Source organism: Sparus aurata, chromosome 20 (assembly GCF_900880675.1).
Source record: "Sparus aurata chromosome 20, fSpaAur1.1, whole genome shotgun sequence".
NCBI lineage: Eukaryota > Metazoa > Chordata > Actinopteri > Spariformes > Sparidae > Sparus > Sparus aurata.
The window spans coordinates 17,272,024-17,287,646 of NC_044206.1; the positions used below are offsets into that span (position 1 = coordinate 17,272,024).

At 39.9% G+C, this 15,623-nt stretch overlaps 3 protein-coding genes and 1 long non-coding RNA gene across 8 annotated transcripts in view; 2 read left to right on the forward strand and 2 right to left on the reverse strand.

Moving 5' to 3' along the window:
- Positions 1 to 266: 266 nt before the first annotated feature.
- samd8 (sterile alpha motif domain containing 8) lies at positions 267 to 6,234 on the forward strand. Its single transcript, XM_030401065.1, has 6 exons — positions 267 to 463; positions 1,413 to 1,990; positions 3,071 to 3,166; positions 3,259 to 3,376; positions 3,490 to 3,640; positions 4,529 to 6,234. Exons 2-6 carry the CDS (start codon positions 1,434 to 1,436, stop codon positions 4,831 to 4,833), a joined length of 1,227 nt encoding a protein of 408 aa, XP_030256925.1. The 5' UTR covers positions 267 to 463; positions 1,413 to 1,433; the 3' UTR covers positions 4,834 to 6,234.
- On the reverse strand, positions 2,950 to 5,524 carry LOC115571597 (uncharacterized). The gene is made up of 2 exons (XR_003981949.1): positions 5,446 to 5,524; positions 2,950 to 3,358 (listed from the first exon to the last, which is right to left on the reverse strand). It is a non-coding gene; the product is annotated as an uncharacterized LOC115571597 (long non-coding RNA).
- Positions 6,235 to 6,953: 719 nt separating the features above from the next.
- LOC115571142 (voltage-dependent anion-selective channel protein 2-like) lies at positions 6,954 to 11,671 on the forward strand. Its single transcript, XM_030400249.1, has 9 exons — positions 6,954 to 7,106; positions 8,347 to 8,418; positions 8,546 to 8,595; positions 8,756 to 8,908; positions 8,990 to 9,042; positions 9,139 to 9,366; positions 9,857 to 10,007; positions 10,657 to 10,714; positions 10,809 to 11,671. Exons 2-9 carry the CDS (start codon positions 8,352 to 8,354, stop codon positions 10,898 to 10,900), a joined length of 852 nt encoding a protein of 283 aa, XP_030256109.1. The 5' UTR covers positions 6,954 to 7,106; positions 8,347 to 8,351; the 3' UTR covers positions 10,901 to 11,671.
- A 62-nt stretch (positions 11,672 to 11,733) lies between these two features.
- Positions 11,734 to 15,623, reverse strand: part of LOC115571143 (catechol O-methyltransferase domain-containing protein 1-like) — an 81,295-nt gene continuing 77,405 nt past the window's right edge. For 3 of the 5 annotated variants that reach the window (XM_030400251.1, XM_030400252.1, XM_030400250.1), the window contains 6 exons: positions 14,939 to 15,063; positions 14,745 to 14,850; positions 13,915 to 14,033; positions 13,106 to 13,160; positions 12,125 to 12,258; positions 11,740 to 12,029 (listed from right to left, as the gene is read on the reverse strand). In XM_030400251.1, coding sequence (XP_030256111.1) covers positions 11,877 to 12,029; positions 12,125 to 12,258; positions 13,106 to 13,160; positions 13,915 to 14,033; positions 14,745 to 14,850; positions 14,939 to 15,063 — 692 coding nt within the window. In that variant the 3' untranslated portion in view covers positions 11,740 to 11,876. Of the gene's footprint in view, positions 12,030 to 12,124; positions 12,259 to 13,105; positions 13,161 to 13,914; positions 14,034 to 14,744; positions 14,851 to 14,938; positions 15,064 to 15,623 lie in introns of all 5 variants that reach the window. The other 2 variants (XM_030400253.1, XM_030400254.1) reach the window with 1 other exon arrangement.

The window sequence follows — 15,623 nt, forward strand, 5'->3', positions numbered from 1 at the left end:
AGGTGTCCCTGGTCTAAAATTAAATCAGTGACCCATATTCTCAATGTTGTTCAGCCTCTCACCTCTAAATCTTTTTGAAGGACATTTCATGCACAACTTCCATTTCTCCGTTTGTGGCCTTCGACTGAAGAATGATTTGATTTTTAGCCTAAAAATCACAACACTGTAGAATTAAACACACTTGCAGTACCCGCTTTCTACCGGTAGATGCCACTGTTGTCCAGCTAAAGCCTTCCCCGTGTCTGCTCAATTTAACGTGCGCAGCTATTCTGTCCATTACCACCTTCTGTTGTCAACAGTGATGCTACCCACCGCGAAGCCAGGAGGGCGAAATGATTTCCAACGAGCACGTTTTATTGCTGCAAACGCTAATACGGTTTCTCCAGATTCTTGTGACATGCCATTTAGCTGGCTAGCTGAATAAACAAGCTGCCGTATCGTCCTCTCTTACACCTCAGTCCGGGTGAGTGAGCGTAAGGCGCACGCATTGATTAAGCTAGCAAGTAGCTTGCTAGCAAGCTAACGTTAGCTGGAGCTGAATTAGCCTGCTGGAGAAGGGTTGTTGTGATAGATGACGGGATGCTTTCGCTTGGTTTCGTGTCTACATCTGTCATACTTGTAGTTGTATACACAAGTAATCACCTGGTTGGCTTACTGTCTCACAAGATAATGAGATAAGTGAGTACGATTAGCTCCTGGCCCCACCTCATTGATAGCAAGGTGATGTGGGTTAGTGCAGGTGGATGGTTTTTACTGGACAAAGTTTCTGACCGTCTGTGATGAGTTGTGTGTTTGGTATTTGTTTGTTGGATCACAAAAGCCACAGTGCTAACATATCCTGTAAGATAGACCAGGTATAAATACTAACACTGTATAGATGTCTTGGCTGTGTTGTATAACAGACTTCAGTGACTTTGAAGATGAGCTTAAAGGATAAGTATTCCTTTTAGACGTAACACTGGGGATAATAACCAATGAGTCATTGTCCATAACTATCTCTGCAGTCTTAAAGTCTCTGTCTGGCCAGGGGAATGTCTGCTCTTTCACCTAAATTTCTAGGGTGTGGTTTCCATTGTGCAAACTTATCATAGCAAACTCTGTCCAGTCACTTGCCTCACATATTTGCTCAAGTTGTGAACTTCCCAACTTGCCTGTGGAGGTCAGGAATTGTTTTAAATTTGTACATCACTCATGATTGTATCACTCAGTGAAGTTGTTTTCTGTCTGTGTGGAAGTGTTGCATGGTTTGTGTGGAATTATTATTGCTGATTGGGTGGAAAACGTAGTGCCTACTTCTCTTTACCATTCTTTTATTTGTTGGTGAGGAAGTCGGTAAGGAACTGATTTTGATAGAAAAGTAGGGCTCAGCTGTTTAAGTCACGCTTAAAAAGTTTTGATGTTCTTTTCTCCAGCCGTCAGAGTGAGGAGGGGAGATGACACAACTGAGTGTCCGCCGCTGGACGCCCAAACACGTCGCCAAGTGGCTGAAGGAAGAGGGCTTCTGTGACTATGTGGACCTGCTGTGCAACAAGCACCGACTGGACGGCACCAGTCTGCTCGCCCTCAGCGAGTACGACCTCCGCTCACCGCCCTTGGAGCTCAAGGTCCTGGGGGACATCAAGCGTCTGATGGTGTCCATCCGCAAACTCCAGAAACAGAACATAGACGTGTTGGAGGAGTTGGGTCTTCCCTATGACGGTCACTCTCCCACAGGCTCCGGGGGGAGTTTGGACTGGCTGTGTAATGGAGACTCAGGCAGGGACTGTGATAGCACTGACACAGCACCGGTGGGCGAAGAGTATCATCAGTACACTAATGGGAAGTACAAGCAGCAGACGAGGCGCCTAGATCCTGAATACTGGAAGACAGTGCTTAGCTCCATCTATGTGGTGTTTGTGTTCGGGTTCACGTCCTTCGTCATGGTCATAGTGCACGAGAGGGTGCCTGACATGCGCACATACCCTCCGCTGCCAGATATTTTCCTCGACAGGTGGGTGTATGACAACTCTTAAGCTTTCTTTTTCAGACCTGGGGCGTTGTGGGAAGCCTTCAACAAACAAAACATTCAGCTGTGAAATTCCAGAGAGGGAAACAAAAATATATATTTTTTTTACCAACTGTCAGAATATCACACCAGATGGTGGACACCATAATTGCCCTACTTCTCTGTAGCATGTTTCTATTATTGTCCTCACCTATTCCTGATGGACTAGCCTTGGTTCAAAGAGATCTTTGAGTGTTTTTTTAAGTGACCTACTTTGTCTTGTGACCCGTTGTTTATGACCAGCAATCTGTTTTTCATTGAATGTTTTAGTTTGTTTGGGAAAGTTGGTTTCAGGAATGTTCCATGTAATGAAATTAGTGTTTATGTCTTTATTTTGCTATTTAGAATCAGTCATGACTTTAGAGACTTTTAACATAGAAATTAGAAAATGTCTAAAATATTTAAGCCCCAACTGTTGCCTTTTATGCCAAAAGATATTACAAGTGTATGTTTTTAGGGCTGACTAAATGGTCAGTTAGAAATATATAACTAATTACTCACTTGTTGAATCATCTCTGTTTTTTCTAAATTAATAGTGTAGTCTGTAAAATGTGAAAACAGCAGAAAACTGCTTGATTTGTCCACCAACTGTTCAACGTACAAATACATTTACTATATAATAATATATAGGCCTGCAACCAATGATTATCTTCATTGTCGATTAATCTGCCAATTGTTTTCTTGATGACTTAATAAGTTGTTTTACCCATTAAATGTCAGATAAAGCCAAGACGGTGTCCTCAATGTCAGTTTATTGTCATAGGGGATTAAAGAAACCAGAACAAATGTTTAAGAAGCTGAAATCAGAGAATCTTGACTGAGACCAATCAGTGATTATCCAAATAGTTGGCGTTTAATTGAAAAGCTGAAAATCCTCACATTTCACACACAAACTGAACCAGAGAGTGTTTTGAGATTTTTATTGATAAATGACTGCCATAGCTTTCCAGCATACTCGTCAATTAATGTGGAACCACTAATCAGCATTTCAGCACTAATCTCACTCTTTCTCTCCCTTTCCTACAGTGTGCCTAGAATACCATGGGCCTTTGCAATGGCGGAAGCATGTGGTGTGATCCTCTGTAATATCTGGTTGCTGGTTCTGCTGCTCCATAAACACAGGTAGAGTCCTGACAGTCTCTGACATCCCTGCAGTTTGTGCAGAGCTCTAGGATACTAGAAGACGTGAGTTAATTGTTCTTTACTACTTGTAGGTCCATCCTTTTGCGGCGTTTGTGCAGCCTCATGGGGACGGTCTTCATGCTGCGCTGCATCACCATGTTTGTCACCTCCCTGTCTGTGCCCGGACAGCACCTGCAATGTTCAGGAAAGGTAACAGAGAATGCTTTTTTAAAAAAAAAAAATGTAAATCCTTAAATGCAGCATATTGGGCTCTTTTTGAAAGATCACAGTGCTGACTGTTTACTTTTTTTCTGTCTGTCTAGATGTATGGTGACATGTGGGCCAAACTGCAGCGAGCTGTGGCCATCTGGAGCGGTTTTGGGATGACCCTGACAGGAGTGCATACATGTGGTGACTACATGTTCAGCGGCCACACTGTGGTCCTCACCATGCTCAACTTCTTTGTCACAGAGTGTGAGTAGTGTCAAAGTCAAATTTGTGTAATTTTGTTTTACTTTCAGTTGGGTTTAGAACCACAAAAAATATTTCCAACAATGTTTAAACCCAGAAATTGGCTGTTGCTATAACGTGCAAACATCAGATGTTCTGTCAAAGAGTGAGGTCAGTAAACCTGACTAAACAAAACGTAAATGAAACTAAAACATTTCCAGTATGTTTACACCACAGTATGTCTGTAAACATGTCTGTCTGAGTTTAGTAGATATATTTCAATCAGCAATCAAGCACAAAGTCAATAGTAAGAATTTAAGTTTGGAAGTATTTTGTAAACTTCAAACACAATTTGCAGTTGCTGCCCGTTTCCTAAAAAATAAGTTAAGAAATGGATCAGCAGTTAAGCATCCCTTTCCTGGGTGACTACATGCCGGGTGGCGTCATAATTGTATGCTGATAGTGAGGTTGATACGGAACAAATGTAAACAACAATGGTTTTATTATTCTCAATCCATTACACTGTAGAATCAACATTGACTTCATTATGGGACGTTGAGGCATAAGAGTTGTCTTTTGCCAGTATAATTTGCTTCATGACTTTAATAAAGCTCCCCTTTAAATGACACAGTGGTTGCCAGATTTGTCCACATTCATTCATGAAAAGCATGAGCAATTATGAGCGCTTATTAAAAACTGTGACAACATAGGGTCAAAGTCATAAATCATGAGGAAGAAACTGATAGAGGAACAAACAGTGCATCTGTGTTTCAACATTGCCCTTTGTTGCCATCCAGTGTCCTTCACTGGTATTACAAATGAAATGAGAATGAGCCTCCCTCACTGTCAGATGCCAACAAGGAAACAGAGGAATGTGTCCTCAACTGTTATTTCTTTTCATTTCACAAACAGACACGCCTCGAAGTTGGAACTTCATTCACACACTGTCCTGGGTCCTGAACCTCTTTGGCATCTTCTTCATCCTGGCAGCACATGAACACTACTCCATTGACGTGTTCATAGCGTTCTACATCACCACCAGACTCTTCCTGTACTACCACACTCTGGCCAACACCCGGGCCTACCAGCAGAGCCGGCGAGCTCGCATCTGGTTTCCCATGTTCTCCTTCTTTGAGTGCAACGTCAACGGGCCAGTCCCCAACGAGTACTGCTGGCCCTTCTCGAGACCCACTATGATGAGGAGGCTGATTGGATAATGAGCAGCGTCAGCGTTGCTGTCAGACACTTCTTAGCTTGTGTTGTTTCTCTGTCTGCTTTGTCAAGTTGCCAACTGAGGTGGTGTGTGGTATCTTCATCAACAAAGACAACTGATGTCATCCTCTTAGTATTTGATGGGATACACAGAGCCATACCTCCTGTTACGGTAGGTGGTTTAAACAATATCCCCAGAACCCTGCATTCATCATTTGAAAAAGTGAACACAGTGGAGATGTCTCTTTTATTAGTTGCTCATTTTTCCTCTTAAATAATGTCATTTTATGTAGCATTTTTCAGTACCTCACAACTTAAAAACAGTCTTCTGTTACAGGATTTGGTTAGAAGTCACATCAGAAACACTGTTGGGCAGAAGCAATCTGCCCAAATCCTTCATAGCAGATTCTGTATAATTTCAGATCCTGATCATTTCAATGTTTGAGAATGCAAATTCTTGACTGAAACTTGTTGTCTTACCTCCCGCTTTGTAATTTATCAAAACTTGACACTAACAACCACGGTTAAAGCAATAGGCAAAGATCTACATTTCATATCTTATTGTTGAACATGTTGAGAAACAGATCTTCTTTTTCATTCCTTGAGACAACACTTACTTTTTGACAGTGTTACTTAATGTGGACAGAGTAATTTATGTCTCATCATCTTGGTTGATGCCTTTTCCCCACCAGACCTAGAAAAGATGCATTCAAGCAAATGTCATTATTAGCCAAAAAACATGGAATCAAAGATATTTTTTTTCCAGTTGTCTTAAATATAATTCCATTTGCCAATTACCTTGAGTGTTAAGATAGGTTTCTCTATGTAGAAATGTTCCAAATTCTTTCATGTTTACTGTTGGGATAGTTGTAGAGTGCTTTTTTTTTTCTTTTTCTTTTTTTTTAATCATGATGGTGTAAGTGACCAGACTTGCGTAGGATTTAAGCTCTCCCTTTCAATAATGCTTCAACATTAACTTGTAGTAATAGTTCTTAAAAAGGACCCTTGAATTTGTATGTATGTGTTTATATTAATTTATTTGCTTTTGTAAATGTCAATAGGTATTTTTATATTTCATATACAGTGTTACAGCAACATGCACATGAAAAAAAAATATGTTTACAGTTGCTCTTAACTATGTATTTGTTTGAAACACAATGTGCTTTTTAATGTGTAACGTTGATTTCAGATTGGCCTCTGCATTCCACTGAGTGAAACTTGCCAGTTGTAATTCATTCGGTCATTACGGCACGTTAGAAATATGACAAGTCTAAATGGAATTGACAGTCGACTACGCATCCTTTCATTAAGGAACGATGCTGTCGTGTTCATATGTCCCTGCAAAGCCACATTACTTGTTTCATGTCTCGTTGAATCATCTCCATCATTAAAGAGCTGAAATCAAAGACTGGATATGTTTTTTTTTTTTCCCTGCTCACTGTACAATCAAATAATAAATGTGGTGAAAATTGTTGAAGGTTATGGTGTATTTTAATCAATGGATATATTATAGGTATGTCCTACTAGTGATAATTAGTGTTTCTAATCGTTTGTAAATTCAATTTATATTTATTACTATCAGTGTTATATATATTATTTACTTAACAGACTGAGATTTTCTGGTTTTCTTTGTAATAGTTTAATCATTTAAGTAACAAAAGAAAGACTAGGCTGACACCAGGCTTAATTTGGTCAAGTTTGACTGTATAACTGACTGATTTATATGAAATAAATATGAAAAATACTTAGTATTATTTACTTTGAAACGTTGAATAATAAATAGATAACAGTAATATAGGTTTTTTAATTTGTATACATGAGTAATATATCTAACTTTAATGCTCTATATTTAAATATTTCCCTGGCATTGTCATAGTTTGTTTATGCATTGTGAAAAGTAGAAGCTAAGTAAAACGTTAAGCTAACATTAGCTTACCATGGTGATTTAGACGTCTTTCATCTGCCTGTATGCTATTACCGCACATTTGGCATGAAGAACATTGACTTTCGCAGATGACGTAAATTGCATTTGTTGTTGCCAAACCGCAGGACGAGTTCTAAAAATTAATGGACGGAGAATTACAAAATTACGATCTTGTTACGATTTGGCACCGGCACAAAATAAACAGCTCTATTTGGGGTCCTTCGGCGCCGAGGTCAGGAGGGTGTTTGTTGCGGTGTCTCCTCCATATCGTCCTACACCGGTTCTTGCTGCCTTACCTGCCGCTTTTCCTCCCTCGCAAGTTGACATTAACAACGCCTAAAACAGCGATACTCGGTGAGTAGTTTGCCATAAAATTACACATGTCATCTTTGTTGTATTTTGTATTAATATCGGCAAGATGGTTATCAAACGTCCCGTTTGCTAGCTAGAAACCGCCCCCTACCACCCTCATGTGTTCAAACTCCTTCATAATACCGGTGACAGTGTAAAATTTAATCACTGGCATCATTCACACCTGATTGAAAAGTAAACAAATTTAAAATACTATGATATAGTGTGTATGCATCTAATTAATCGAAATTCGAAAGTTTTGCATTTTATTCCTCTTTCTATCCAGATTGTAAATTTATAAACAGTCGCTTTAAAACATATATTCATGCCGAAATATTTTATTTTATTTTTTTTAAAGGAAAAGACGCAGTTAATGGCATTTTTCTGTCTCTACTGTAAGCGGACAAGCCTCCAGTATAACCTTGACATTGACGAGACGTGACAACAGAATCTGAGACTAATGGAGACCGTATGACTCAAGAGCTGCAGGTGTCCGACAATCCAAGTGCTTTAAGACCAGGGACTGCACTTATAACTAATCAGTAGAGCAAGTGAATCCTTTCCCACACTGCAATGAGACAATTGTAGTGAGGACATACTGTCTCATCATTATTTTGTATGATGTAAGCCTGGTTGTAGTTAAGCTGTAAAAGTGCTGCCCTTTCAAAGGCTTCACCAGTTTGAACACACATATTCTCACTTTTTCTGTACACATGCAAAGTAGGACTGTACAATATTCAAAATATTCTTGTAATCCAGTGTGGACAAGTGCAAAAACCAAATAGCAGAAGCTGCAGTTTTTTTTTTTTGTTTGTTTTTGATAAAGGTAAAGTGTATGAAAAAAAAGTGACAGAGGTATTTCAAGGCTGCAAAGATACCTGGACCTAAAACATTGTTCTCCAGATGAGGCAAAACATGTTTGATCAGTAAAAAAAACCATCTTGGCTTATAGTTAATTCATTATTAATTTATAGACTGCTGCCGGGTGAACATTGTGACATGGGTGTTTGTTGTGTTTCAATTTGCTTTTGGTTTCTGTGCAGACAGATATGAAAATGAAAGCTGTGATTCAAAACAGATCATTCCCACTAATGGTGATCATATTGCCATCGCATTATCTCTCAAAAAATTGCAGTATGATGTCTTTTCTTCACTATATCTTGCAGCCCTAATGTGCATTTGTTTAGTCAACAAGTGCATTTGTGCCCCTCTGGAAGTATAAAAATGTCCCTTTTTCTGACAGGCAAAATGGCAGTTCCTCCAGCATACGCAGACCTCGGGAAATCAGCAAAGGACATCTTCAATAAGGGATATGGTAACTGGAAGCAAGATAAAAGGCTGTTTTATAAGTGTGTATTTATTGCCTCTCAGCGGACAGGCCGGCTGTTTGAAATGTGCTACCAAACCCAAAAAGTAGTCCCTCACTGTTATTGTCCTTGCAGGTTTTGGACTGGTTAAGCTTGATGTGAAGACAAAGTCTTCAAGTGGAGTGGTGAGTTTAGCTGTTATTATGAATAACCATAATATCAACATTCAGACACCTCTAACTGTATTTACTCCATCTCATTTAGGCCTAGTGAATTTAAGTACATGGATTTCTCCAACCCATTGTATTTTACCTGTACGATTGCTTTCCCCTTTATTCACTTTAGGAGTTTAAAACATCCGGCTCGTCCAACGTGGACACCAGCAAGGTCACCGGAGCCCTGGAAACCAAGTACAAGTGGTCCGAGTACGGGCTGACGTTCACAGAGAAGTGGACCACAGAAAACACACTTGGAACAGAAGTTTGTGTTGAGGATCAGGTAAACTGAAACTCTGCTATGTAGCTGATCATCCCACTGAAATAGCAATCATAAACTAACTGATGCATTTATTTTACTCAGATCACCAAAGGGCTGAAACTTACGTTTGACACCACATTTTCACCAAACACTGGGTAAGCTTCATTTTGGATGTTAAAGTCATGACTTGCTATCGTTGCATAGAGAACAACCTTCTGTCTTCACTGTATTTTCTTTTTTTACTTTCACAGCAAGAAAAGCGGCAAGGTCAAGACTGCTTATAAAAGGGAGTACCTTAATGCCGGTGTTGATGTAGATTTAGATTTCGCCGGCCCTACTATCCATGGAGCAGCTGTGGCTGGGTACGAGGGCTGGCTGGCTGGTTACCAGATGACCTTTGACACAGCTAAGTCCAAGATGACCCAGAGCAACTTTGCAGTCGGTTACAAGACCGGGGACTTCCAGCTTCACACCAATGTGTACGTCTTCAGAATCAATAAGTGTTGAGTCACCTAGGATGAGCCACTTAGCTCTAGAGTGGTGGCAAGTAGTACATTTTTCTATTGGCTCTATTATCGTTTTAGCTGCTAATGCATGACTGGGCCGTTTAGCAGAGACTTTGTGATTGTGGCTTGTGTTTAGGATCTTCACTGTGCCCTTATCCTGTTCAGTGCCTTTTAATTTTATATCTGAAGTATTAATCTCGACTTTAATGTAGTTCTTTAGTAATCTATCCACACAAATGAATTACATGCTGAGAAGCAGGCCTACTAAGAAAAAACACACTTTAATATCAAGCAGGCCAAAAGACCCCATGCAAAGCTTTGGTGACCCCTAGTGGTGGGGGTCAGGACCCCCAGGTTGGGAACCAGTGCTGTTGAACAACACAAATGACTTTCCAAAGAACTGACTGACCTACTGATAATGTGGTATTTATATTGCTCATCTTTTGCTTTTTTCGTCTTTCAGAAATGATGGTGCAGAGTTTGGTGGATCGATTTACCAGAAAGTAAACGACCAACTGGAGACTGCTGTGAATCTGGCCTGGACAGCGGGCAGCAACGGAACTCGCTTTGGAATTGCTGCCAAATACCAGCTAGACTCCAGTGCCGCCATATCAGTAAGTGTCTTTTATTCTGAACATCCCCCAAGGAAGTTATGTTTCCCCTCGTGTATGAACACAAGGGGGAAACATAACTTCCTTGCTGACGACAGCAAGTATCTCAAAAGTGTGTTGTAACAGTTCAGTGAACATTCGTTGGGAATTAAGTCATGGGCAGAGGAACAAGTGAGTGGTATTTGAGGATTTTTAACATTTTGATTGGACATTTTCACTTCTTCTCATCAAGAAGACAATTAAAATGCAGTGGAAACCTCTTGCAGTGATCATGTCTGTCCGGGTCAAACTGACCACTAAACATGGATGATTATTACATCCAAATGTTTTTATTTTGTCTTTATTTCTGACTCAGATTACCATCCATACACACACCATACCAAGTAATGAAATGGACAGTTTTGCTCTTACTGAATTTCCCTGTGCTGTGTTATGCGTGCATGTTGGTCACTGTTGGATCACTGTAAGTGGACTAAGTGATCACTATGAGCAAATTATTTTCAAAGCATTTGCAGATAAATTGTTCTGTCCCAAGCATCTTGATCTGTATAAATGGTTTCCACTGTAAGGTTGTAGTTTGTGTAGCATTGCAGGCAGCACTGTATGTACTCTTTGAATACGAGTTTAATGATTTCATGCTTTTTTTTCCCAGGCTAAGGTGAATAACGCCAGCTTGGTAGGAATTGGATACACCCAGACCCTGCGGCCTGGTAAGAGCCATCTAAGAAACAGTTGAAAGCACCTTCAAACACAATGGACCTCTCATTCATTAACTGTAAACAAGTATATTTTTTTGTATTCCAGGTATGAAGCTAACCCTCTCTGCACTGGTGGATGGGAAGAACATCAATGCTGGTGGTCACAAACTTGGTCTGGGCCTGGAGTTGGAGGCATGAGGTTCTGCTCTGCTCTGATTAATTGGAAGAATAGGAATATGAGCTGAATCTGAGCGTTCCTGTGTGGCCAGACAGCAACAGATGTTTTAAAGAGATGAAGCCAAAACAAAAAGAAGAAGCCCCAGTTCCCGAGCACTGTTATGATGGAAACCTTTCCACCAGCCTCCTTTCATTGTGGTCACAATAATGAGTCATGTTTCAATCACATATATTTATCGATCAGTTACTCCTTCTGCCAATTTATCCTCCATCGTGATAGAAAAAAAACCCCCTTGTTTGGGTGCACCGTGTTCAGGAATTGTGTCAGAAAACAAAACCTTGTTATTTGCTGCAGTGTGATAACGTAGAATGTAAATCTGAGCTGTTATTTTGCACAGTAGAATATACTTTTATTTAAACTTTCTCCTTTGTTTTATTTGCACATTCTATTTGTATTTTGGTAGTGACGTTCTGCTTTTGTTGGAAGATGCTTCCAACAAAATACGTTTATCAAGATCGAAGCCGACATATCGGCTGGCCTGCACTTATCTTTCTTAGAGAGGCTTAATTGTGCTGTGTGATGAGTTTGAGACCTCCGCTACCTTAAATACCTGCTTCTAAGTTACAAGACAATGCTTAATGGATTTTTCCTTTCCTCCATGTGACTTGAATGAAAGAATATGTGAGTGAATCATCCACTTTTCTTCCCGTATCTGAGGACTGTGACACTAATCAAGAAGCAGTTTGTGTGTTGGAGTGTGTCTAACCTTTGCAATAAAGTCCTGAAATCAACCATCATCTTCTCCTGTAACTGAATGAATTAATGATGCGCGACAAAAACAAATGGCAGGTGCTCCTTGTTAAATCAAATTCAGCATCTTTTATTCTACTGTAAAATTAACTTCGTGATGAATGTTTGAATGTTTCCATAATAGGTTAGCTATCTTTAAGAAGACATTGCAGTATTCCCTTTTACTACAACTGTTAAACACTTGTCCTATAGTTTGAATGCCAGGGTGACCCCATCTCCCACTGTGAGCATGCTCAGGTTGATCCGAGTGTCTCGGAGCAACCTCTTATTTAGCTTGTCGATGGCCACGGTGTCCTGATCGTCGGGGGAAGGATTCAAAACCTTTCCACCCCAGAGCACCTGAAGAAAAAAAAGAGATTTCAGGGATTTAGCTGCTTGGATATTCTACCAATAGAAGTCAAACTTGAATATGTGTTTCTGTTGGGAGCCCTTACGTTGTCGATCGCAATGAGACCCCCTTTCCTCACAAGTAACAGACACTTTTCGTAGTAGTTGTCTATGTTAACTTTGTCCGCGTCAATGAAGGCGAAGTCAAATGTTTCAGCCTGGCCTGCTGCCATGAGCTCATCTGCAGGAAAGAAGACAACAGAGAGGTAAATTAGATTTCAGGTTATATTCAACTCATCACCGAATACTGTTGCACAATGCTTCAGGGCATGTTGGGTATTTATTATAAGATAAATGCAACAAAGTACCGTGTGTTAGGCCTAACAGCTTCTAAGGTACTAATCCTCTGATCAGCAGGATAACTAATTAATACAGTTTAAAAACTAACAACATAATTTTTACCCATTAAAACAATTAAATGAAGACATTTCTCCTTTTTGCAAATGTTGATAATCCGATAGTGTCAGAATTTTCTTCAAGGGAAACTTAATTTCATGATTTAAAAAACAATAAATGAACAGTTCCAAGCTTCAGAGTAGTTTTAAAAATCTGTGACAAAAGTGTGACTGGTTAAGTAAAAGTAAATATCAATGTTTAGGATAGGCTATATGTAAACAAAAAAAAAAAAAAAGGAGAAGCAGCGTCATAAATTTGTCCTAAACTCTGCAACCTTTGACGTCAACCTAACCGTCTTTGCTGCGGATTTGACCAGGTGCTGAGATATAGTGAACTCAAGGTGAAGTATGTGATTTTTACAGGACATGTAAACTGGGTCTGCAGTAAAGCACCGCTGCAGGTTTGACTGTAGCTTGTGAGGACACAACAACAGTGCTAAGGATCAGGTTAGTAGAGCGTGGTGCACATTTATTACCCTAAACCTCAACGAAGGAAAGATGGTGTGGATGTGAAATTCAATCATTCCCACTGAGATGTATCGTTGCAGGAAAGTTAAGCCACAGACAAGCCTTCTGGAAGGACCTTGGTAACTTTTGCCTCAATAAGTTTAGAAAACAGATATATTACTGTACCCAGAGTCTTCAGTGCTGGCTGTATGCGCAGATCGATTTTATGCTCAACGCCAGCCTGGGAACAAGAAGGAAACAATTACATTTTCTGCAGCAGATCAACTGTCTGATAACAGATGAGAAAGGATGTAATGCAGCAAATCAGGATGTCTTTTGTGAGTTTATTTGCATGCATGACAACATTGTGTATTTGAGTTGGTTATGTCAACAAGGTTTTTTTTTTAACAATAACCTGGTTAAGGCTATTTTCTGGATAATGGATATAATGGATCATTTGGATACAGTGAGATCAGCCTGGATTCAGCTAACACAAGGTGTGTATTTGACCAATTTCAAAATATTCCAGTTCTCATGAATACAGAAATATATATGAACATGCATGTAATAGTTTTTTAGTCCAGTATGAGCAGTACTTTTTTAAATACTTGTGTGTCTGAAACATTGAGAAGCAAGTCTGCATTTGATGACTTTGACCAATCAGAAACCGGTGTCAATTTAAAATAGCAAACAAGCAGATCCTAACAACTGAGTCGCCAGAACAAGCAGAAGTTTGTCATTTCTGCCTGATGAAATTATTGAAATGACAAATAAATCATTGCCATCGTTGGACAACAGACGTTGCCAACAGACGCTGAAGTCTGCTCCGCATGCAGGTGCACACGCTCGTGCCGCACGTTGCCGTTACCTGTTGTGTGTGAAAATCCTCTGCACTGATCAGCACACAGGGAACAATACAGCAGCATTACACATCGTTTAATCAACCCCGTGATAACACAGTGTCAAACAATGAAAGACGTAGGTGCAGGTGGTACCTCTTTCCAGAAAGGTTTGCCAATGTCGGTGTATGTTTCGCTGATGTCACAAGCCACTATAACTCCGTCGTCGGGCAGAGCCAGGGCCATGTTCAGAGTGTTGTAGCCTGTGTACACTCCTGCAACGAGAGGGGCACTAAAATCAGTATGATGGATGACAACAGAGAGGGAAAATATGGATGCTCAAAGTTAGGTTTTCATACAGGCCGTGTGCTAACATTCACTTGGGTCACTGTCAGCTTTCTGAAGTCATCTTTTAATCATGTTATAGGCTGTATTAGTCTGGTATACAATGTTTATATACAATCCAAGACTTGGTGACTTTGCCACTGATAATCACACCACTGCCACAATGCCTCTATTTAAAAAAAAAAAAACAAGACTTACTACACTTAACTTCAAATTCACACACATTTCCACCACTGAACATTTTACAAACTGGTTTATAAATGTTCTCGCTGACAGTTCCAATCAGAGCCTGACCGATACTGGATAGTTAGGGTCAATACCGATATTACAGATAAAGGAAATCTGACATCGATAGAATACTTTTTTAACTTTTTGCAATGATCCTGCAAATGTGGTTATCTGAAGAGGATCTGTACATAGTAGAGATAGGATATTTAACAGTTTAACAATAAAATAAACAATAACAATAAACTATTTTCCAAAAATACATTGATTCAATTTACAGAAACAGGAAATTTGCTACTACATGCAAACTCCAGTTTCATCTCGTGTTAAATGTAAATGTAAAGGAATTAGTCTTACAGGTTCGTACTCCTACATGTGTCTATATAGTGTTGTGACTCTGTTGTCAAATCTCTTACCAACTTCTATCGCTTTCTTGGCTTTTATAAGCTTTGCCAGGTTGGCCATTAGCTGCGCCTGTTCACAGGCCACCATCATGATTTTCCAGGAGTCTTCCATCGTCCTCTGAAAGCAAAGGGTGGAAATGACATTGTGAAATTACATCTCATGACAGAGAGTGCTTAATTGTGCCAGATACCAGGACAACCCTCACCAGTCTGAGTTTTTTCAGGACCGGATGCTCCCTCATGGAGTGACTGAGGACGTACTGCATCAGCGGGTCGTCCTTTCCCTCGCAGTGACTTTTGGAGATGCTCATTGTAGGAGATTTCTTTTTCCCTGAGGGCGAACATGAAGCATGAAACAATTACAAGGATCTTAAGAGCACGATGATGCCACAGGAACTACCATCCAGGCAATACATCCGTCAGGAAACAGAAGTCTGGTCTACTTTATGTACAGTAGTTATTTGATTTAGATAAAACTTCAATGATCTCAGCGGAGAAATGCAATTATTGCACCAGCAGCAACAGATCCAGTTAAAGAAATGAATGCTGGATATTGTAAGTCAATACAGCTTGACATCTTGGGGGCAATACAATGAAATCAGTCTGGACTAAAACATTCTCATGATGTCTGTTTCCTTTAGTTTCTGGACCAAATGTTTTTTTTTTTTTATTGTACCAGTACTTGGACAAGTCCCTTTTCTTTCAGAGTGTTTGCTTTGTTTTATAATGAGGTTGAACAGAGACAAGAAGGGAAAGTAAACGAACAAATCAGTATTAGGGGACTTTGTACTGGGCGGCTCAGCGCTGGTTGTTAATCTGTCCAGCTGAGTAACCTTGAGGTGGAAAATGAATCATATCCTATTGATAAGAGGAGAAAAGCAAACCTTTTCA